The sequence below is a fragment of the Nicotiana sylvestris genome, chromosome 11 (genome assembly GCF_000393655.2).
Source record: "Nicotiana sylvestris chromosome 11, ASM39365v2, whole genome shotgun sequence".
Taxonomy (NCBI): domain Eukaryota; kingdom Viridiplantae; phylum Streptophyta; class Magnoliopsida; order Solanales; family Solanaceae; genus Nicotiana; species Nicotiana sylvestris.
Genome location: NC_091067.1, coordinates 139,065,773 through 139,089,134, shown reverse-complemented (window position 1 = coordinate 139,089,134; position 23,362 = coordinate 139,065,773). Strand labels below are relative to the sequence as shown.

At 37.7% G+C, this 23,362-nt stretch overlaps 1 protein-coding gene across 1 annotated transcript in view; it reads right to left on the bottom strand.

Moving 5' to 3' along the window:
* Positions 1-23,362, bottom strand: part of LOC104249497 (tRNA ligase 1-like) — a 45,966-nt gene that overhangs the window by 4,239 nt on the left and 18,365 nt on the right. The window contains exons 12-24 of the mRNA XM_070162405.1: positions 17,210-17,370; positions 17,036-17,067; positions 15,994-16,151; positions 13,630-13,709; positions 12,974-13,039; positions 12,477-12,763; positions 12,096-12,203; positions 11,392-11,489; positions 10,977-11,037; positions 10,364-10,440; positions 10,181-10,252; positions 9,958-10,034; positions 86-166 (exon numbers count right to left, since the gene is read on the bottom strand). Of these exons, the coding sequence (XP_070018506.1) occupies positions 86-166; positions 9,958-10,034; positions 10,181-10,252; positions 10,364-10,440; positions 10,977-11,037; positions 11,392-11,489; positions 12,096-12,203; positions 12,477-12,763; positions 12,974-13,039; positions 13,630-13,709; positions 15,994-16,151; positions 17,036-17,067; positions 17,210-17,370 (1,358 nt within the window). The remainder of the gene's footprint in view (positions 1-85; positions 167-9,957; positions 10,035-10,180; positions 10,253-10,363; positions 10,441-10,976; positions 11,038-11,391; positions 11,490-12,095; positions 12,204-12,476; positions 12,764-12,973; positions 13,040-13,629; positions 13,710-15,993; positions 16,152-17,035; positions 17,068-17,209; positions 17,371-23,362) is intronic.

Below are 23,362 nucleotides of genomic sequence, written 5' to 3'. Positions count from 1 at the left end.
CACTACAACTCAAGTGCAAAAAGGGGGATGGTGTGGAGGAACTCGTTAACTGCACTTGCTGACAGTAGCTGAATGTAACACTGACCTTCCATGTTTGTTTGTGTGAAGCTTGTACAGATTGATTCCCTCCTCAATAATAGACCTCACAGAATCTGGTAGCGGAGACCTTCATATGATCATAAACAATATCAACAGCAAGTAAAGCAAATGAACAAGGGAAGACCTACATGTCCTTGAATTGACAGTTCCAAACTATACAGGTCAAATACCAAATACCACAGCAATACCAACACAGCACAGATTTTAACGACATCAAGGCAAAAATCATCTGACATGATAGTAGAATATTATCAGCTCCACTACTATCTGCGACATTTTGTTGGTTGCATTGCTATGAATCAGTTATAACACTGAAACTTCTAGTTGCCTAATATCCTATAGAGTTGAACATATTGGACCACACAGCTTGCTGTAATTGGCATTTATTTAAACAGTTTGATTTATTGATAACACCCACTTTCTTTTTCTTTTCCTTCCCTTTATTTTGGTCGTGAAAAATTACGGTGACAAGTATTGAAGTTTGTGTTCAAAGATGGCAATCTCCTTCAAAATTTTCGAACGCTGTTTTTTATAATGTATGCGTTAGAATTTATGTTTAACTAAATTAGAGCTATACTCACTCTAGTTAACGAAAATTAGTGACTAGGTGAAAGCACGGACAACCAATGAGACGTGTGTCACACCCCAAAATGATGATACTATGCAGGACCTGTTGCATCATTCATGTCTTAGACAATAACAATGGTTGTCCTTCTTTCCATCTGGCCGGGAAATAGAATTTTATAGAACAAATTTCATTTCTTCTAAATAAATGAGACTTATGATCGAACTCGCTTGCAAGCAAGCCAGTTACACCCCTGGAGATGAGCACTCAGAACTTTAGATACTTTAAAAATGTTGAACGACCTCAGTTTGTTGTTCGCTGAGAAATCTGAGGAATTAACCTTTCAAGTTTTTTAAGTGATATGTTTCATAAGACTAAGAGTCTAAGACAACTTATGGAGAAGTAAATTCACAGCAAATTACAAGTAAATCCTCTCAAGTTAAGCAACATTATATATACTTCCCCAAGCTTAAGAAATTACACCAACACCCTCTTTTTCTACATTGCATTACACCACACTAGCTTGCAAGCAAAAGGGTAAAAAGGACTAACATAGATTATGAAGAGGATTCAACTAAAGATCCATAGAGAAAAATCATCCCATAAAATAGCAACCCCTACTTGAGAAGAAGTCTCCCTAAAAATTTTTTTTCTCTCTCTTCTTTCTTAAGCTCTCAGGCACACTCCCCGAGGAGCCAGAGAACAAGGAATTCTGAGAATCCATAAACACCATTAGCACGCCGATCAAGTTCCGACCACCCCCCTGAAAATAGCTCCGATAAAATACCCCTCACGCGCCCCCACGCGCAGCCAGTCTCCGGCAAGGAAAATGCCACGCGCCGGCGCGTGAGCACAATTCCGACCACTTTTCAAAAAATTTGGACAGCACAATCACTGGGGAATTCCGACCACAACCATACAATCCTTTCTGAATTCCGACAACTTTTATTTTTTCCGGTGGCAGGAACCCTCCAGATTTCTGGTTCCTGTTTCCTCTTTCCTTTTCGAGCTTTCTAGCTCACTGGGATAACTTCCAAACAACCTTTAACTTTCATAAGCTGAGCAGCTGGTTTTAGTACAATATGGGAGACAACAGGATATATTTCAACGCAGGATTCAAATCTTTCGACATCACCAGATGGAACTCTAACAAAGACACATGGTTTGAATGGGTTGAGAGAAGTCGCAACATGATGAGAAGATCATCCATGGGCAGAAAGGCAATGGAATGGATCTGCTTTGCACTTAAAGAAGCCTCGACAGATCAAAACAATCTAGGGAAGAGATGGAAGTACAAGGAGCAAATGACAGAACATTTCTGTACTAGGAAATATAACGCTCATGGAAGATATATGAGTATTCTGTCACTGAAGGAAGAAGGGAGGTCAGTGATAATACTCCCAGAGTAAACTCTGAACTCTGGCTGGAAAGACATAGCAGCTAAGATAGAAAGATTCATTTATCAGACCACCAGGCTGAATTCCATAGTACCATCCTGAAACACTGTGGAAAATCTCCCTTATGCCCAAGTAGTTAAGGAGAGTAAATGGCAGTCCAATACCCTTCGAGAGGCAAGGGTTAACACGAACAATGGGGAAATCTCTGTTATGGAACCTACTGGAGGAGAGGACACAGGCCTACTAAAAAGATGCATTAACGGGTCTTTTGGGAAAGAAATCAATGAGAGACCCACTTTAGCAGACATAAGGCGATGGGCTAGTGCTTCATTTAACAAAGCATACAGAGTAAACATATACGAAATGACAGGAAACATGTTTCTTTTTGAATTTCCAAACAGATTCATGGCAGAGCAGATTGTGCAAGGAGAATGGAGATGGAAAAAGTTCAAGCTTCATGTGGAATGGTGGAATCATACTGCCGGTTGCATTCCAAACTCACAAATTGAGGAAACATGCTGGATTAGAGCCATGGGGATTCCTTTACATCTATGGTCACAAAAGATCTTCAAAGAAATAGGAGATCTCTGTGGGGATGGTTAGCTACAGAAGAAGAAACTGATCTCAAAAACCATCTTAAGTGGGCAAGAATCAAAATTGCTGGTGATGGCAGAAAGACTCCCAATGAGGTGGGGATTGAAAGAGACGGTACCAAATTTTTCATCCCAATCTGGGCTGAAAGAAAGACACGGTATGAGCTAAACACTGGTAAAGGAAAGGCAAGTGGACAATTTACACAAAGTTCAACTTCGATGAATTAGAGCAGTAAAGTGTCAAAAGTCAAGCTGAAATCCTATGACCCTGATATGGCTGCACAAGTCATTTTTAATGACCTCTCGTGTGAGATCTCTGATGATACTGGGCTGAAGCCTTATATCGTGGAAATGGGAGGACCTTCTTACTCGGGGGCAAAAGAGTCCTCTCCAGGGGATCAAACCCTTAACGTGAATCTTGAAAGTATGCAAAAGGAAACAATTACCAGTTGCAGTCAGCCAGAAGGTGGAGCAGATTTAGCAAGATTGGAACAGAAGGAAGGGGAGCAAAGCATAAACTCAAAGATAGGGACTGATCATGTGGGAAGTGCTTTGGAACATCTAAAGCAATTTAGCTCTATTCAAGAGTGGGAAATCGAGGAGGTGAATCCTATAGCAGTTCAGCAACACAATCCATTATTGGATAAAGACATGGATGCAACAATATGGGTCCATCAAAATATGATCAAATTGGGGAAAATGTTTGGAGTAGATTTCCAAGGACATGAAGAAGAAGCACTGGAATTGTTAATGCAAATTGACAGCTGCAGACAGGTTAGAAGGGTGGAGACAGAGTTGGAGGTGAAGAAACAAAGATTCAAAGGATCACTGGAATTAAAAGGGTTAACTTCTTTCGATGTCAAATTCAAGAGTGACGGGAAAAGGAGTAGGGGAAGAGATCTATCAATCATTTCTATATGATGATCAAAGTAATTTCCTGGAATGTAAGGGGATTAAACGATAAGAAGAAAAGGGAGATAATAAAAAGTCAAGTGCAGAATTGGAGGGCAGACATTATTTGCATGCAAGAAACAAAAGTCGAGGGGGATATCGAGGAAATAGTCAGGCAAATATGGGGTGGTAGATGGGTTAGGTATGCAAGTTTAGAAGCTAGCGGCATGAGAGGGGGGATTTTGTTGTTATGGGATTGCAGAGTATGGAAAGGGGAGGTGTTACAGACTGGTGCATACACTTTGACGTGCAAGTTTGACGCTCTTCTACAGAATTTTCAATGTCACATAACAGGAGTGTATGCTCCAAATTGTAGAATAGAAAGGAAAAAAGTATGGAGAGAAATTGGTGCAGTGAGGGGATTGATGGAAGGTCCTTGGGCGGTTTGTGGCGATTTTAACGTTACAAGGTACCCTTCTGAAAAACGGGAATGTTCAAGGAGGTCCAGAGCGATGGTGGAGTTTTCGGATTTTATAGAAGATATGGAGTTGTTAGATCTTCGACTTGAAGGAGGAAACTATACTTGGTTCAAAGGGGACAATCATATAGCGGCTTCAAGAATTGATAGATTTCTCATTTCAGAAGAATGGGATGTAAGGTTCAGAAACATCAAGCAAACTATCCAACAAAGGTTGATTTCGGACCATTCACCTGTGGCTCTAGACTGTGGAGCGTGGGAACAAGCTAAATCTTACTTTAAGTTTGAAAATTGGTGGCTGAATGTGGAAGGTTTTGAGGACAGAATTAGAGAGTGGTGGGGATCTTTTGAATTCTCAGGAAGACCTGATTACATTTTAGCTTGCAAGTTAAAAGCTCTCAAGGGCAAGCTAAAAGGATGGAGCAGAAGTTACGAAGGCAATTTGGGAATGCAGAAATCAAAATTGCTAAGTCAACTAGCAGATTTTGAGACAACGCAATAACTAAGAGCGATGACAGAGGAGGAATCAGACAGGAAAGTAGCCACTCTAATGGAGATTGAGGTGCAACTCAAGAATGAAGAATTTGCATGGAGACAAAAATCAAGAGCTTTGTGGCTCAAAGAAGGGGATAGGAATACAAAAATTTTCCATCGGACTGCAAATGCACGCAAGAGAAACAACAAAATTGACCAAATAATGATTCGACATGAAGTAATCGAGGATCCAGAAAGAATAGAGAACGAGATCATTGAATTCTACAAGGAGCTATACACAGAACCTGAACAGTGGAGACCAACAGTCAATTTTGTAAATAGTTCAAGCATTTCTGAATCAGAAAGGGAGTCTTTACAGAGTAACTTTGAGGAACAAGAAGTACTGAGCAGTCTGAAGATGTGGGCAAGTGACAAGGCTCCAGGTTCAGATGGATACACAATGGGTTTTTTCAGAAAGTGTTGGGACATTTTGAAGGAAGATATCATGGCGGCTTTTAACAACTTCCATTCACAGGAGATGTTTGAGAAAAGCTTCAATGCAACATATATAGCGTTGATTCCAAAGAAGACAGGTGCGAAAGAATTGAGAGATTTCAGACCGATCAGTTTGATAGGGAGCTTCTACAAACTGCTCTCAAAAGTCTTAACTGAAAGACTTAAGAGGGTGGTTGGGAAAATTGTCGATGCTCAACAAATGGCGTTCATCAAAGGAAGACAAATAATTGATGCAGTGATGATTGCTAATGAAGCTGTGGACTCAAGAATAAAAAAGAAAGAACCTGGAATCTTATGCAAATTGGATATCGAGAAGGCCTATGATCATGTGAACTGGAGCTTCCTACTAAGAATGTTAAAACAAATGGGTTTTGGGCAAAAATGGATTAGATGGATGAAATTTTGCATATCTACTGTGAAATTCTCCATTCTTATAAATGGATGTCCTAAAGGGTATTTTCAGTCACACAGAGGTCTCAGACAAGGTGATCCTTTATCTCCCTTTCTATTCATCATAGCCATGGAAGGATTGAACAACATGATCAAAACGGCTAAAGTCAGTGGATGGGTTAAAGGCTTTGAGGTAAACAGGAGTGGGGCTAACAATCTAGAGATCACACATCTCCAATATGCTGATGATACTCTAGTCTTCTGTGATGCTGAAAAAGACCAACTTAGATTCTTAAGGATCATTTTGGTTTTATTTGAGGGAGTATCCGGATTACACATTAACTGGAGAAAGAGCAATATTTTCCCATTAATGAAGTTAACAACATGGGGCAACTGACTCAGATATTGGGAGGAGAAGTTGGGTCCCTACCAACTGTTTACCTTGGGATGCCTCTTGGTGCAAGATCCAAATCAAAAGAAATCTGGAATTCAGTCATAGAAAAGTGTGAGAAGAAGTTGTCAAGATGGAAATCGCAGTACCTATCATTGGGGGGTAGGCTAGTTCTAATCAACTCAGTATTAGACGCTCTACCTACTTACATGATGTCTTTGTTCCCAATTCCAGCAGGCATTTTACAGAGATTGGACAAACTCCGAAGAACATTCCTTTGGCAAGGTAATAAGGAGAAAAAGGTCTTCCATTTAGTCAATTGGAAGACGCTAACAATGGATAAAAAACAAGGTGGATTGGGGATAAGGAATTTGAAGAACCAAAGCAAGGCTCTTAGAATTAAATGGTTATGGAAGTACTCTAAAGAACCCCAATCTTTATGGGCAAAAGTGATCAAAGCAAAGTATGGTGAAGAAAACAACTGGGTGTCAAAAAAAGTCAGAACATCATATGGAGTAAGTGTGTGGAAATCCATCAGAGAACTTTGGCCAATAATGAAGAATCACTCCTCCATAAGAGTGAACAACGGAAGGAACACATCATTTTGGAATGATAACTGGTTAGGAATTGGAAGCTTAAAGGAAAGATACCCAGATATGTTCGGTTTAGCACAAAACCAGCATAAGACAGTAGCTGATATGAGGAGTTGTCAAGGATGGGAAATAGCTCTAAGAAGACAGCTGAATGACTGGGAGATAACAAGATTAACTGACCTCTACAAAGAGGTGGAAGCATTTACAGGATTACAGGAAGGGTTGGATTCAATATGGTGGAAGAGGCACAACAGAGGGGTTTACCGAATGAAGGATGCATATAAGATTTTGAATCATGATAATCAACAGGTAGACACATGGCCTTGGAAACATATATGGAAAACAAAGATTCCATACAAGGTAGCTTGCTTCACTTGGCTACTAGCAAAGGAGACGGTTTTAACCTAGGATAATCTCATAAAAAGGAGAATTTCTCTGTGTTCAAGATGTTTTCTGTGTGGGGAAAATGCAGAAACTGTCAACCATTTGTTTCTACATTGTAAGATTACAGACCAACTATGGAAAATCTTTATTAGTCTTAGGGGTATTTCATGGTCAATGCCATACAGGATTAAAGATGTCATTTATAGCTGGGAAGAAGCTGGAGCTGAAGCAACTAGCAGAGATAGATGGAGGACTGTTCCGGCATGTATTTGGTGGACAGTCTGGAGGGAAAGGAACACTAGATGTTTTGAAGACAGAAGCAATCCACTGCAGAAGATCAAACTCAATTGTATTCTTCTATTTTGTTTTTGGTGCAAACAGATGTACACAGAAGATACATTGACAATCATAGACATACTAGGATCCTGCTAGGTCTCAAATTAGAATATCTATAAATTCTCTCTATGTAAATTTGGTTTTCAGTGCAACCTATGTACTGATTTTTATAATATATACAATAGTTACCAATTCAAAAAAAAGAGGATTCAACTATGATATCGAAACCCAATGTTTATATCCTTAATCAATCATTTACACTTCCCTTTTCCCTCCAATTTTGTTCTTGCCCACTTTTCTTCTGCCAAATTATCATAAAATCTCTTATTTACTTTTATTCATGGGGAAGCTAATAGTTCTTATTATCTCTCTCCCCCCTTACTATTTGTGCTTTTACAATGACCAATCAGCATGGGACACGATGATTGAAAGAGCTAAGAGGGGCTAGTAAGATAGTGGAAGAGATACTTGTCGTAAGGGGAAGGAACATTAATGAAAACTGAAAAGTACATTATTGAGCATGCCCACACAATTCATGTCTCGCTTCATGCATATAGCATTGTCACAGGTAAGTTGAGAAGCCTCCAATGGAATTTTCTTGAGATGAAGCAGTGAGGCTAGGAAGTTCGCTTTAATTAGCTAGGAGGACGTTTGGGGGGGGGGAGAGTTCGTAGGTAAAGAACCTCCGAGTTTTCAACGAGGCCCTATAAGCTTTAATTAGCTAGGAGGACGTTGGGGAGGGGGGGTGAGGAGGGAGGGTTCGTAGGTAAAGAACCTCCGAGTTTTCAACGAGGCCCTATTAGCAAAATGATTATGGAGATTTACGAGTAAGTATGGACTTGTGAAAGCAGGATGGAGAACTAAACATATCATACTTCACTTGGGTATGGTCTTTAGAGGAATATATGGAAGGATCAGTAAATCATCAATAGATTTTAGTGGCAGTGGCAACATCATTCTAAGGGTAAGACATGGAATCAGAATCCACTTCTGGAATCACAATTGGTGGGAGAGCGCACTAGAGACTCAGATTCCCGAGCATTTACAATGTGTCAAGCCACAACTAGACAACAGTAAAACCGATCCGTAGGCCACAACAAGGAGTCGACTTGAGAAAATATCTTCAGAATTAAGAAGTCGCTAAATTCCAAGGCCTAATTTAAATACTTTACAAGCAAAATACATGGCATGCTAACCAAGACTCATGATGGGAGAGGGTGGGGAGAAATGAATTTTTCTCAATAGTCATATTATCACAAGCTCTTGGTTACGGAGGAGTCATGTTTTCCACGAAAATCAATTTGAATTCCCAAGGCACCAAAAATGGTTCCTGACATTTGAGATTTTGAGGGGAAAAAGGAGAATTACACACTTTATCTTGTGCTTTATTTACAAACAAATGTTCGGGTAAAGATATATACTACCTTCTGCTACATTGTTAGGTCGCAACTCGCTTGTGGTGGAAGATTGTGTATTTCAGAGTAAAATGGGAGATGTCCGACACAGTAAAGGAGGCACTTTTCAATTGAGCATTTAAAAGAAAAAAAAGCCGAAGAGCGTAGGATGTGACCTTACTAGCACTATGGGGTCCTGTGGAGAAAGAGAAAGTCTTTTTCATGACGGTGGTGTCAGGCTAAATTGCTCGGACACGGGTGCGGGTGTCCAACACGGGTGCGGATCTAGAGGTTGGACCTTCGAGATGTAAATTCTAAGATTCGGTGATACGGATCCTAGTACGGATATGGGTGCGGGGATCCGGCTAAAATAATTCAAAAAAATAAAAATATATCCAAATTATGAGAAAATTTGTGAAATACTTATGTATAGCTTGTAAAGTGTGAATTTCTTTTTTATTCTCATCTTGTAGATAAGTGAAGGATTGATTTCCTAGATAGGTATGCTATTTTCTTCAAATTTATCCAGTTTTGGTTCTGATTTCGAGAATCAAATTGTATTTCATCTCGAATTTTTCCGTCGCCGCGGTCAAAGTATCCAAAATTATTCGACCAAATCCAGTACGGATCTCATACCCACACCCATAGTAGTGTCGTGTCGACATGGGTACGGCACCTAAACTGCCTTGTCGGAGCAACTTAGGTGTCAGGACCAGCTTGTGTGCACCTCAACTATTCCACTGGAAGAGAAAAAAGAGCTTTTGAAGAAATAAAGAATGACTATGTACATTTGGGGAATAATTTGTCATTCCTAATTCTTTTGGTGTGCCAATAATGTTCATGTTTATATAATAGATCAGTTTTGGTTTGTAAGGAATCATTCTTTTGTGGATTTACTTTATGGTACCGATAATGTACTTGTATTGCTTGCACATTATCAAAGAAAAATGCCACAAGGAGACACATGCTTTTATTATTACACGTTTGTTTCTTTTCTTTCACCCTAAACCCTAAACACACTTCAGCTGATGTGACTGCTGTGACTAACAGCACTCTAACATCTCATAGAGACGAAGAGGAACTTAGAAGTCGGCAATAAAAGCATTGAGTGTAGCCATGGATTCTTTTATAAGACTTCAAGAAATTTCACAAGAAATCTCTCAAGTCGAAGAGGAGAAGCTCCAATCGGAGCAAAGGCTGGGTCTGTTGTGGAAGCATTTGCTTCCTCTCAACCCTGAGGTCGTAGCAAAGATGATGGGCTCGCCCCTTTGCCCTTCTCTACTTATATGTCAGGCTTTGTTTATTGCCGAGTTCGAACTACAATCTAACATAATGAACTAATCAAACAAAGAGGAAAGGAAAAAGCCACCTAAACACGTAGTAAGCAATACAATCATTTCAAGCTGAAGAGTCCAACCATCATTAAGGGGGGTCAGAAGAAAGAAATCTTACTAACCTTTCAGGTTTCAGTAGAGGCATTCTGACAAGTGAGCCAAAACGTTCAATAAGCTCACTCTCGAACTCCTGACGACTCTGAGTGGAAGTGTACCAAAAAAATCATATACAAACGGCTCATTTATTTATTTACTTATTTATTATTTATTCTAATAAGTAATGAAATACAGTTCATTTAAGATAAACATCTCACATAATCTTGTTAGCGCAATAAGATTTTGTACCTTTCCCTCATAAAGGTGATAAAACATTAGCAGCACATATCCAGCATTTGGAGATGACTTGTCAAGATTTCCCTTCAGGATCACAGCAGAAAAGAGAGGTCTAAGACATTGATATCCAAGTTGAATGGAGGAAATGGCTGAAGGGCAGTTTACAAGGACGGAGTAATGTGAAGAGTTAAGTACCGGATGATTAACTCGGTGAAGTACTCGGAATGTAAAAACCGCAAGTGCATCAACAGAGAATGGATTGATTTCAGTTCCTGCATGATTGACCAAGCAGTAACTAAGACCCATATGTACACATAGATGAGTATGACCCAAGATAAAACAAATGAACTTTCCAATAAACAATTCTCTTACTACCACTACCAATGTCACTGGCTGTAAAGCAAGGTAATGTAAATCATCATCAAGCACCATGAAGATTAGCCTATAATTGTTCTCCAAGAAACAAAAGGATATAACAAGATGATACAGAGCTTCACCAGTCTAATTAAAGATTACACAAAAGCCAGGAGTGTAGGTGGGAAGGTCAGAGGCATAGGTGGGAAGCATTTTCCATGCTTCCACCAGAATCGGACGTAATTTTTCACTCAGCAAGAAACAAGAATTGTCAATAACACAAATCTGAAACAACATAGCAAGAAATGCAAAACAAAGCCACTGGAGCACTGGGTGAATTACTAAATCAGGTGCCCCAACATTTCATAAATTAAAGCAGACTTGCGTGGGAGCAGCATAACAGGTTATCCAAAATGTATGCAACAGAAACTACAGAGGAACTTTCTAACAAGACCTTCTGAATCAGGTACAACTGGAATAGCAGATGCCTTGGTGCTTAGGCACATGTTCTCAATCTGCAACGATGAGAATAAAACCCTGTGAGACAAATCTGGATATCATGATTTGAAGCATTACCAATACATCTTATGTTATTTCCAAACTGAAAGAACCTTAAAAACTCAAGTTCTTTATATGAATTCCGCAGCACTCTAAACTAGAAGATGCATTCCGCGGCACTATAAAAGTTGTATGCGAAGTACAGAGAACAGATGCTATAACTAGATTTCATAATCTCGTATGGTATCATTATTTGTAGCACTACCACTGCATCTTATGCTAATTTGGAAGTGAGAATAACCATAAAAGTGCCTTTTGCATCAAATGATTTGTACTACTCAGGTAACAGTTTAGCAAATACAAAAACCTACCTGTCTCCATACTTCCTCATTTGGTGCATTCTTATCAGCAAGCATGATCGAGTAAGGTTTTCTTCGGCGTTCATCAGCAACTTTTTGCCAATATCTACCTATTAATATGATGGACATAAAGAGATCAAACTTTATTGTCTGAGAAAAAGTTGAGTCCTCAAGCAAGAAAAAGAAGGATATTATTAGTGAAAGTTTCGGGAATCAGAAGTTTGTGGCAAGAAAGAACAAGATCACAATGATTTAGTTCCAAGTTAAATTTTATTCAATTGGTTCCAACCTGTATTCAGGAGCAAATGCTTGTCAGAATAAAATAGATACTCCCTTTGTCTCAATTACACAAAACTCTTTCCATTATGGGATGTCCCAAAATGCTTAACGCCCTTCTATTTCTATACAACTTTCACAACTTTTAAGAATCCAAATCCATTAGACTATCAAAAAAAATTAAATCTTGACGTGGTTTTTTTCTATCAACTAACTTTCAACCATTAGTTTGAAGATATCCTTCCACTATTACTGCTTCAATTTATAAGGAAAATTCACATCTTAGATCCTGTGCTTGTCAAATACTATTGTACAAGATGAGACAGAGAGAATACATGATATACACCAACAACCTAATGGCACAAGACGCATGGACATGCAAAATCAAATTCCTGTATAAATAAGGAGCATTCCAAAAGATGTTAAAAAGCACCTCATACCTTTGATAAGATCACCCATTAAACTATGAACTGGTCGATCATCTCCAAGCCCTCCTGGAGCATTCAGTATTTCCTTACAAAGTGCAGATTTAGCACAACCTGGTATTCCTGTAATTTAGTATAGCAAGTCAAAAAGAATGCATAATTAAAGGTGCGAGAGGTTCTAAAAACAAAAGAGGTACATTACATACAAAATACATAAAAGACTCCAGAGTTACATCATCCACTACAGGCCAACTACTACTGCAACAACAACAACATCCAGTATGATCCCACAACTGGGGTACAGGCCAACTACTAGAGAGCAAGATAACACAAAACAACCATAAAAGATTCAAATATTGTATACAATCTGGGAATTCAAAACCAGTTCAATCTTACCTGGAAAGAAAACAATGAGACCCTCATTCTTCGCGACCATGTCTTTGCTGGGAATACTAGGGCTTGAAGGTGCAATATCTTTCTCCGGCTTGAGATCACCCTCTTCATCTTGTCCTTCAACAATGGCCATGAAATCTTCAACTTTGACTAAATTTCCAGCAGATCCTACCAAAGCCTGATTTTGTGGACTACGCTTTGAATATTGTTCAAGGAAGGGTTCAGCTTCACTTAGATATGTGGATGATGACAATGGTTTGTTCCCATATTTTCTGCGTATATATACTGCCCTGAAAAAAGTAGTCCCAGTAAGATTTGCTACACTGGGAAAAGAAAAGTGGCTAATCGTAGAAAATGATAAGTTGGATGATGACAATGGTTTGTTCCCATATTTTCTCTGTATGTATACTGCGCTGAAAAAAGTAGTCCCAGTAAGATTTGCTACACTGGGAAAAGAAAAGTGACTAATCGTAAAAAATGATAAGTTCATTTAGTATTACCATTCATCAAGCATCTTGCAGAGTTCCCGTTGCTTGGCTGCTGAAGTATTCCAAATTTTCATTTGCCTGTATTGACCATACTGTTATAGAGATTGATATAATAATTTATCCTTGAGGATTGATAAGACAATACAGACATAAAACCACAAGCTATGTAAAAATACAGACTGATGGTTCCAACACACTGAAAAAATGGAAGAAACAGTAGAGACAGCCTCAAAAACTTGGGTAAAAATAACAGCTATTTAAAAAAAATAAAGTCGAGATTCAGGGTACTTACACTAGTCAGACTGGAAAAATAAGATCTGGAAACTAGAAGTTCGGCAATAATTTAATAGCCTAGTGGATTCAACAGAGATTTGGCTGTACAAAATCATAATGTGAAGGCTGATCATGACAAATCAATATGAGCATCTCAGAAACTTAGATAAATCATTAGAACTGTAGCACTTCATTATATGATGATAACACCCCTTAAAAGACCAACTAAGATGTGGATGGAACAATTTATTATTATTGAATTATGTCGGCTACAGTGTAGCAGCAGCTCTTTATTGAACAATGTGAAACAAAGATACAATGCATATGAAGCCACCAAGGAGTTCAAACTAGAGGTTGACCATTGAAGAACAAAGGACCAACAAAATAAACCTCACCTCAGGTAATAAGCCTTGTACGCAGAAGGGCCTTCTTTGAAAAGAGTCATCAAGCCATTACGGATCAAAAAAGTTCTCAACTGCACAGTAAAGAAATAAAAACTAACATGAAATTGCTTTGCTCAACGTGTGATAAATTTCAAAGCAACATAGCATGCTAACAAATTATGTTCCAAAATTTAGATCTTATTAAGTGGACGGATAACCGAGAACCATATTACTTTGAAAAGCAAAACTGAGTCTCCCGAGACTGTCACTTTCACTATTTTAATGCACTTCACGGGCTCAACACGTAAAGAACCTTAGAGCAAAAGGGTTAGGCAACTATGAATTCTATATCTCACCCCTTCCAACTATATGATCTTTTTTTCCTGAGAAAGGGTAACAAAATTCCAGCTATATGATCTAAGAACTAAGAAATCTCGTTAGCCCTACCATAGAAACTATTACCTCGACTTGGATTGAAAGGAAGAACTTAGGACTTTGGGACTTACCCTAGGACGTAAACCCCTAGCATTCCAATTGAAACTCAAGGAGATGGAACTAAACAGGCTTAGGCCCTTTTCCTCTTTCAAGGGGACTAGAGGGAATGCAACTACTGAGACAGCAACTCAAACAAAATCCCGAGAGAAAATAAAAGATTAGTGAGGTAAGGTCTATAGACTGTAAGGCAGAAGGCTTGAAAGGAAGAGCACTCCTACTTACTTTTGGGAGAAATCCTAGACACCTTAGACACCGGATCCTCGGTAGGACTCTTATTTGATAGGCATTAGTGGATTTGAGGGTTTGGGGTTTCACTCGCAGACCCAGCCCTGCTGCTTCCATAAGTCTCCTATCCTAAGTTTCTTTCTTTGCATGAATCAAGTTCTTCGACAGGACCATCCCGACCGAGGGCTAATCATAGATCTACTATGGTCTTTTTTTTTATTCTTTTATCTTATTTTAGGGTGCACTCACCTGAACTCCAACGGTACTTTATGTCCGATGGTGTTACCTTCTTTGAGGTTCGAAACTCAACCGTACTTCACAGATCCATGTGAAGACCTAGACATTTATGAGGTGTTACCACTTCCATTTATTGGGGTCTCTGTCATTATTTCTCCTACATCTTCTACAACAGCTTCGGCTCCATTACCTACATCTCTTCCATTTATAGTTCCACCGCCTACAACTCCACATTCTACATCTCCACCACTCTTGACTTATAATCTCCGTTAGCATCCCGTATTAGGTTCAGATGATTCACGCCTTGCACCGGATCCTTCAACTACTATGGACTTGTCTCCCAGTCTTCCAAATTGCTCTTCGAAAAGGTACTCGCTCCACTCATAATCCTAATCCCAATTATGACAGCGAGTTCCGGTTATAGTCAGACCCTTATGCCTTTTTGTCTTCTTTCTCCACTGTTTATATCCCTAAGTCTACAGGTGAAGCGCTCTCTCATCCTAGATGGCGAGAGGCTATGATCAGAAAGATGTTGGCTCTTCACACTAATGGTAATTGGGAGCTTGTTCCTTTGCCTCCAGGTAAATCTATGTTAGTTAGTCCAGATGGTCAAATTGATCGACTTAGGCTCACCGGTTGCCAAAGGTTACACTCAAATATTTGGGCTTGATTACAAGTCATACCTTTTCTCCTGCAGTTTAACATATGTACGTCTTTTTCTATCCATGGTTGTAGTTCGTCATTGCCTCTTTATTAGTTGGACATTAAGAATGTTTTTCTTCGCAGAAATCTTGAGGAAGAGGTTTATATAGAGCCACCACCTAGCTTTGTTGCTCAGGGTGAGTGTAGTTGTCTTGTTTGTCGGTTGCCCAGGTCACTCTATGTTTTGAATGATCAAGATGATTTTACTAAATTGAAGCAACATCTCTTTTAGCACTTCCAAACTAAAGATCTAGACAGATTGAAGTATTTTCTAGGCATTCAGGTCTCTCAGTCTAAATCAGGTATTGCCATTTCACATTCTTGAGGAGACAGAAGTGATAGGTCGTAGACCCATTGACACTGCTATGGACCCAACTGTTAAGCTCTTGCCCAGACAGGGGGGACCCCTTAGTGATCATGCAAGATAAAGGCAGCAAGTTTGTAAGTTAAATTACCTCATAGTAACTCAACCTAAGATTGTTTTTTCAGTCTCAATTCCCACAAGCTTATTGTTTAGGTTATAGTTGGTAATCAAGAAATAATTAAAACCTATTCCATGCACTACTCTATTCTGCATTATAACAAGTGAATTAAATGATAACCACAGCTTGAAAAAATATGCCTCTAGTAGAAGCAGAACGACCAGTTTCAACTCACAAACAGGCAAGAGGGACATCAACTCACTGTTAATGAAAGCTTATTTGAAAGCTGCATTACCTTGTAAGTAAGAAATTTCAATTTAACCATCAGATTTGCATCTTCATCAGCTAAACTGCTGTCCTCTTCCTCATTTTTTACCATATGATTGCTACTTTGTACCATTTCAGCAGCTTTCTCCTCATTGGCCTTGAATAAATCCAGGTCGACAAAAAAGCCTGTGAACAACTACATCAGCAACTTACAGTGCAAAAGATGATGCTATGAGTGAGAGAGGACTCTCAATTAGTGGAGACCACCCTACCCTTCTAGTGAAACATAAAAGAAAATACGAGATGAAGAACTGGAGTAAAATGAATGAAGATATCAATCATGAAGCAGGACAAAGAGGGAGCTTGGAGGGTGGGGTTGGGGGGGGGGGTGTTGGCAAAATAGAGCTCTAAAGCAGAAAATCTTTGCAAACTGATCCTCTCACAAGGTTCACGACCTAGAAGAGATGAATGGAATGAGAATTGGTAATTTAACCTTCCATTTTCTATCCACAGAAAATAATCATGAATTTTCTGCCAACACATATTCAACTAGCTTTTCTACTTTTGACACCACCAGTCCATAGAACAGGTCATAAAATATATTTAATTTTGAATTGCAACTCAAAAATCAAATGCAGATGTACTCTGATGAATTGGTTGATGTCCTATAGATTGTCCATATATAACATGACCATGTAACGCTTTGTTTCCCTGGAGTAGAGTCTTAAAATTACCCTTGCGTCAAAAATTTATATGCCTTTTTAATACCATAACTCTGTCCTTAAATAGGACTAACAAAAGTTTCACATCATCTCAAGCACCAGCAATGAAACCGCTCGTTTACTCCCAGAAGAGAAAGAAGGATCCTCTTAAATCTGACGAGAATGAGTAGTTTCGGCCGTATCCTTGGCAATTCCTCTTATAGTAAACTTACGACAGAAAACAGTGTCTCATTTCCATGTTAAACACTTTACAGGATAGCAATTTTAAAAGGCTTTACAGGTTAGCAACTATAGCAGCTAGCAGATCAGTTCAGTTTTGGTTGGAAACAATAGATCAACAAATATTACCTCGATACAAAGGCCACAGTCCTGGTTTGTGCCTGACATGACAAGAATTTTTTTAATCAAGAACATCACAAGAGATATGCAGCAGAACCCAAAAGGTAAAATATTATTTTGCCAGAATGATGAGAAAAAGAGGGATGGGGTGACAAATTTCTGTTGAAATAGTTCAAAATAGACCTCATCTCTTTCTGGTACCGGCGGAAGCCTGAATCACTATATACATGGATCACCATTTTGAATGGCAGGTTGTCACTTGATAGCTCATTAATTTTATGGAAGTTATAGTAACACTTGAAAGCAGCAGGAAAGCGCTTTTCCCTCATCAAACGAACCATTTCCTGGAGGAAGTGGATATATCCCAAATAACGGTTAACAAAGTTGATAGATAACTAAAATCTTATAACAATCAATCAGGTTTTTGGAATTTAAAAAAAAAAGGATGACAACGCAGGTTAAGCCACAAACCAGGACCAATTCACATAGTTCCATGAGCTGAAACAGAATGTCAGTATTTTTTTTTTCCAACCAATAAGAGAAAAAGAACAGCCAGTGTATGTTAAATGAGAACATATTAAGTGATGACAGGGACGGGACCAAGAGAGGAAGAAACCAAAACTTCTAAGAGATGTATGAAATAAAAGATGTATAAAACTAGTGAACAGGAATATGACTGTCCCAGAGAACCATCTTCAACCTCAGGAAGGGACAAGAGGACGATGTGAAGAGGAAGATGGACTCATTGAGAAAGTGGAACATTACTTCCCTCTTATAACCACTCGTGTTCACCTCGACCAGGGAGGTATTTCTTCTTCCCTTTCTGTTGTTATGTGCAGCTAAAAGAAAGTGGAACATTACTTCCCCTCTTGTAACCACTCGTGTTCACCTCGACTTAGTACGGTGTAAGATGAATGAGACACATTTATAAGTGCAAAAGTCACTTAAAATTGGGAGCAAAAGTAAAGCAAGTTTAAAATATCAACACCAAATTTACAACGTAATAGTACTCCTTTCTTGGTTAAATTGATTGTCGTGATTTCCTTTCTGAATTGTAATCGAAGCTCACTTTCTCAATGGAAGACTCCACCAAAATACAACAAAACTTGCATAATCCACTTTCACACCTTCCCAACACCAGAAGCCAGGGGCGTATCTAGGGGGTTCCATGGGGGCACGTGAACCGATGCTCCTCTCCCTAAATTATGTATGGTAATGTTATAATTTTCAAAAATATTTCAATATATGTGTGCGCACCCATAGTCAGTATTATATAATGTGATGATTATTGGGTGTACCTCTCTAAGTGAGGTTGTGAGTTCAATTCTTATGTCAATATTGTTGTTTTTCTCTCTCTTTTTTTTTTCTAGAACTAGCCCACGTGAGATGAGCGTGTGCGTGTCTGGTGTCATTTTTTGCGTATTAATTAAGTACTTTTCTTTTTATATCTTTTTTGTTTTGTTTATTCTTTCAAAATTTTCAAATATTGAGTTTTATATTCTTCTTTTGTCACTATAAAATCTTATATGATTGAACAAAATGTGTACATAATAATTATAAGTAGCAGTGTATGATGTAGCATATAGTCAATGGATTCAACTGATCCTAATATTTTCAACATTGAAAATAGATATAGATGTAAGAAAATTAGTATTTTAAAAAAATTATTTTTGAACATATAATTCCAAAAGTGTAATGGGTGCGCCAATAGTAAGAACTAAAGATTGAACTCGTAAAATTTATATCACGGATTCACCTCTTCATAATAGTGCACCCATTATGCCAAAATTTTGGATCCGCCTCTGCCAGAAGCCTAACAACTCATCATCTCACTCTAAGAAACACCAACATACAATTTTTTGCAATTTAAAATTCATGTCAAACAAAACCATAGCATAATTATCAAGGGAGAGAGCATAGACGTAATGCTACGAGAATGTGACAGCAAAACATGAAATATGCAGTGAAATATTTGAAATCCACAGAGTGCGCCAAAAATGCCAAGCCAGCTCAATATCCCAGTTACACAACTTTTTCTTTGAGAGAGCAGTTATTCTCACTTTCTGATGTCTCCAAGATACTTGAATTGCAATGCTTTCCCATGTTCTCACTACTGTTTTTAAGCACATAAAAGTGCCTAGGACCAAGCAAAAATTGCAGTATGATTTTATCCTCTCAAACTGAAACAAAACGGCGAGGGTACTCTATGATTAATCAGATTCAGGTGTTTACATGTTTATCCAGTACTGGAACCTCCTTAAACTTGGTACTTCCACTATTATACCTTACCTTTGCAGTGTATTATCTCCTTCATTTTCCTTTTACAAGTAAAATGATCACCTTCATAAATAAACTTTGGTGAATTCTGTTGACATGTATCTTCCCTTTTGGATAGTCCTACATTACCTACTGTGTTTCTTGCAGGGACAGCACCAACCATGAATTATATTTCGTACTGCGTGTAATACCTTATATATTAATAAGGGCATATAAGTCTTTAACTAACGTTTTTTTTAAAAAAAAAAAAAGGAATCAACAAAAGAAAAAAAAAAGGGAACCTAACCTAATTAAAAGATGGGCAAAGGCCCACTGGAACGGCAAAACAAAAAAAAAGAAGAGGGGAAAAGGGAATTGCAGCAAAGCTGCGGCAAAGAAGAAGCAGAAGCTAAAACATAGAAAGAAAAAAAAACATAGAGGAGAAAGCAACGAAGCTTAGGGTTCCAAAGTAGGGGAAAATCAAGCAAGAGTTCCATAGCTGCTAACAACCTGGTGCTTCAATATTATTATTCTCAACCATTGTTATTTCTAAATTCAAGGTATATCTTATTATTCCATTGATATGAGTGTCTTTGATTTATCATGATTTCAGTTAAATAGTGATACTAGTAACTCAGTGAGTTCCAAATGATTTGGATGCAAGAATGTTCATGAACAAGAAATCAGATTTTTTTATATATTTGATGGATTAGTTGGGAAAAAAAATCAGATTATTATTTAGAATAATATGGAGATAGCAACAAAGAACATAATCAATTGGTTATATTTTTAACAAGTTATTAAGAGGATACAAGATGTAAACTTATTATTACTAATTCTGCAAATTCCCTCTATGATGAGTAGTACAAAGATTTTAAGTTTGGAAGAATAAATTAGCGATAGATAATTATTTTCCATTTTTTATATAAAGATGATACATAGTCTAATGAATATGGTAAAGTGGAAACAAGATGTCGGTTATAAGCGGAAAAAAAAACATCTACTGAAAGGGAGATAGATTATAGAGTTCATGATTTCAGTTAAATAGTGATACTAGTAACTCAGTGAGTTCCAAATGATTTGGATGCAAGAATGTTCAGGAACAAGAAATCAGATTTTTTTATATATTTGATGGATTAGTTGGGGAAAAAAATCAGATTATTATTTAGAATAATATGGAGATAGCAACAAAGAACATAATCAATTGGTTATATTTTTAACAAGTTATTAAGAGGATACAAGATGTAAACTTATTATTACTAATTCTGCAAATTCCCTCTATGATGAGTAGTACAAAGATTTTAAGTTTGGAAGAATAAATTAGCGATAGATAATTATTTTCCATTTTTTATATAAAGATGATACATAGTCTAATGAATATGGTAAAGTGGAAACAAGATGTCGGTTATAAGCGGAAAAAAAAAACATCTACTGAAAGTGAGATAGATTATAGAGTTCATGATTTCAGTTAAATAGTGATACTAGTAACTCAGTGAGTTCCAAATGATTTGGATGCAAGAATGTTCATGAACAAGAAATCAGATTTTTTTATATATTTGATGGATTAGTTGGGAAAAAAAATCAGATTATTATTTAGAATAATATGGAGATAGCAACAAAGAACATAATCAATTGGTTATATTTTTAACAAGTTATTAAGAGGATACAAGATGTAAACTTATTATTACTAATTCTGCAAATTCCCTCTATGATGAGTAGTACAAAGATTTTAAGTTTGGAAGAATAAATTAGCGATAGATAATTATTTTCCATTTTTTATATAAAGATGATACATAGTCTAATGAATATGGTAAAGTGGAAACAAGATGTCGGTTATAAGCGAGGAAAAAAAACATCTACTGAAAGTGAGATAGATTATAGAGTTCAAGAGTGGTAATACTAGATTTATATTGATTTATAGATTGTACACAAATTGAGCATTTGGATCGATAAGAAGTCGAGTTCTGGCTAGTTGGTATGAAGAGGTGAGTAGTAATCTTACCGCAATTTGTGTTTTCATAACTTGTATGATTTACACATGATTTTTAATATGAATATGTTACCGATTATTTTGAGTTGCATGTGGGACAAGTCTTTTACTCGATATGATACCGAAATAGTTATTTGAGATGATTACCGTTGTTTTAAATATTCTTGTTGTAACTAGATATGTTCTACCGTTACTTGAATTTACTATTATCGAAATGAAATTACATGATTTGATAAGAACCGAAATGCCCTATATTATTTTAAAATATTTTCTTATGAGTATATACGGATACAGAGACAAGTATAAATGGGAGTAGACTTTGAAGGATCCCGTAGCTAATGGCGGGTTCGTTAGACTTGGTGCACCTTGTATTTACCGATTACAAAGTACAGTTATAGCCCTCGTTGTGGGAAGGTAGAACTAGCATACCGTTACCGATTTCCCTCGAGTAGGGACTACCGTTATATTGACTTCTTGCGAAGAAGTCCACAGTTATACCGATTATATGATCCATTCATTGAAACCTCCCAAATGTGAATATTGATATTATACAGTGGTTACCGAGCTTATTACTAAATTATTGATTGTATTATACTACAAGAAGAACATGATGAGATTGAAAATTATTTATTGTTTCTGAAAAGGCATTTTTATGTTATTAACTGTTTGAGATACTAACGTGTTTCTGACTTGTCCCCAATAAAAACGGTTGTGGTTAAGTGTTATTACTCACTGAGCTAGCGACTCATTCCCCGCTAATTTTCTTTTACAGAGACATCAGTTGACGCAGGCGAGAATTTTGTTAATTAGAGTGCACAGGTTGATAGTTCTTGGTGAGCCTCGTACTTGTTCGCGTGGGCGGAGATTTTATTTATTGTTATGATCTTTTCTTTGAACTTTTAGGGTCGCTCCATAGTCAATATTTTAGTGTCTTGAGTATTCTTCGTTATTATACATTTATGTTGAGTATCGCTCATTCTTATCAAATTTGAAGATAAAGTAGTATTTCTAGTTGTTAGTGGGTGGATTATTAAAGGTAGATATTTATTTTGGTTAATTGATAAGGGCATTGTCATTTGAATTGCTATTAGGATGTTGTAACGACCCGAACCGCGTTTCCTGTATTTTCGTCCCGTATTCCCCGTTAAATGCTTATTCATGTTTCAATATGTGTACTTGGTGAATTTGAGTCAATTCGGATCGAGTTTGGTATGAAATGGGACAATTAGTCTCTTTAAGGAAGAATTAGTTTGGAAAAGTCAACCGGACGTTGACTTGTGAGTTAGAGGGCTCGGAATTGAATTCCGATGATTCGGTTAGTTTCGGGGGATGATTTAAGGCCTAGGAGCGCAATCGGAATTAATTTTGGAGGTCCGGTGAAGAAATTAGCTCATTTTGGCGAAGTTAGTATTTTGGCGATTTCCGGTTGATAGGTGAAATTTTGATCCGACGGTCGGAATGGAATTCCGAGAATTTCTGTAGCTTCGTTATGCCATTTTGGATATGTGTGCAAAATTTCAAGTCATTCGGACATATTTTGGTCGAGTTTTGATCGAAAGCGCGTTTTGGAAGTTTTAAAGGAACTTAGACTTGAATTCGGTGTAATTCGATAATTTTGGTATTAGTCGAGGTGTTTTGATAATTGGAACAAGTTTGAATAATATTATAAGATGTATTGGTATTTTTGGTTGAGGTCCCGAGGACCTCGGGATGATTTCGGATGGCTAACGGGAACTTTTCAAGTTGGAAATTTCATAATAGACGAAAGTTGTAAATAAGTGCGCACAAGGCCTCACTTTGAACGATAATATCTCTCGTTATATAAGGAGTTGTGTGAGCTAAAAACTATCAAATTAAAGCCCTTTGAGTCTAGTTTCCAATGCAACAAACCGTTCGTCATTTGGAAGTGTATACAGGAAGTTATGACCATTTCACTGGTCAGGTGTCAGAGCGCGCGAAGTATCGCACGAAGTCGCGCATTTCGCGCGTCTGAGGCAGAATGCTCAGCAAAACGCGCGAACAACGCGCGAACTACGCGACTGAAGGTTTTTAAGTATCCCAAGACCGGCCTAGAGAGTTCCCAACTCATT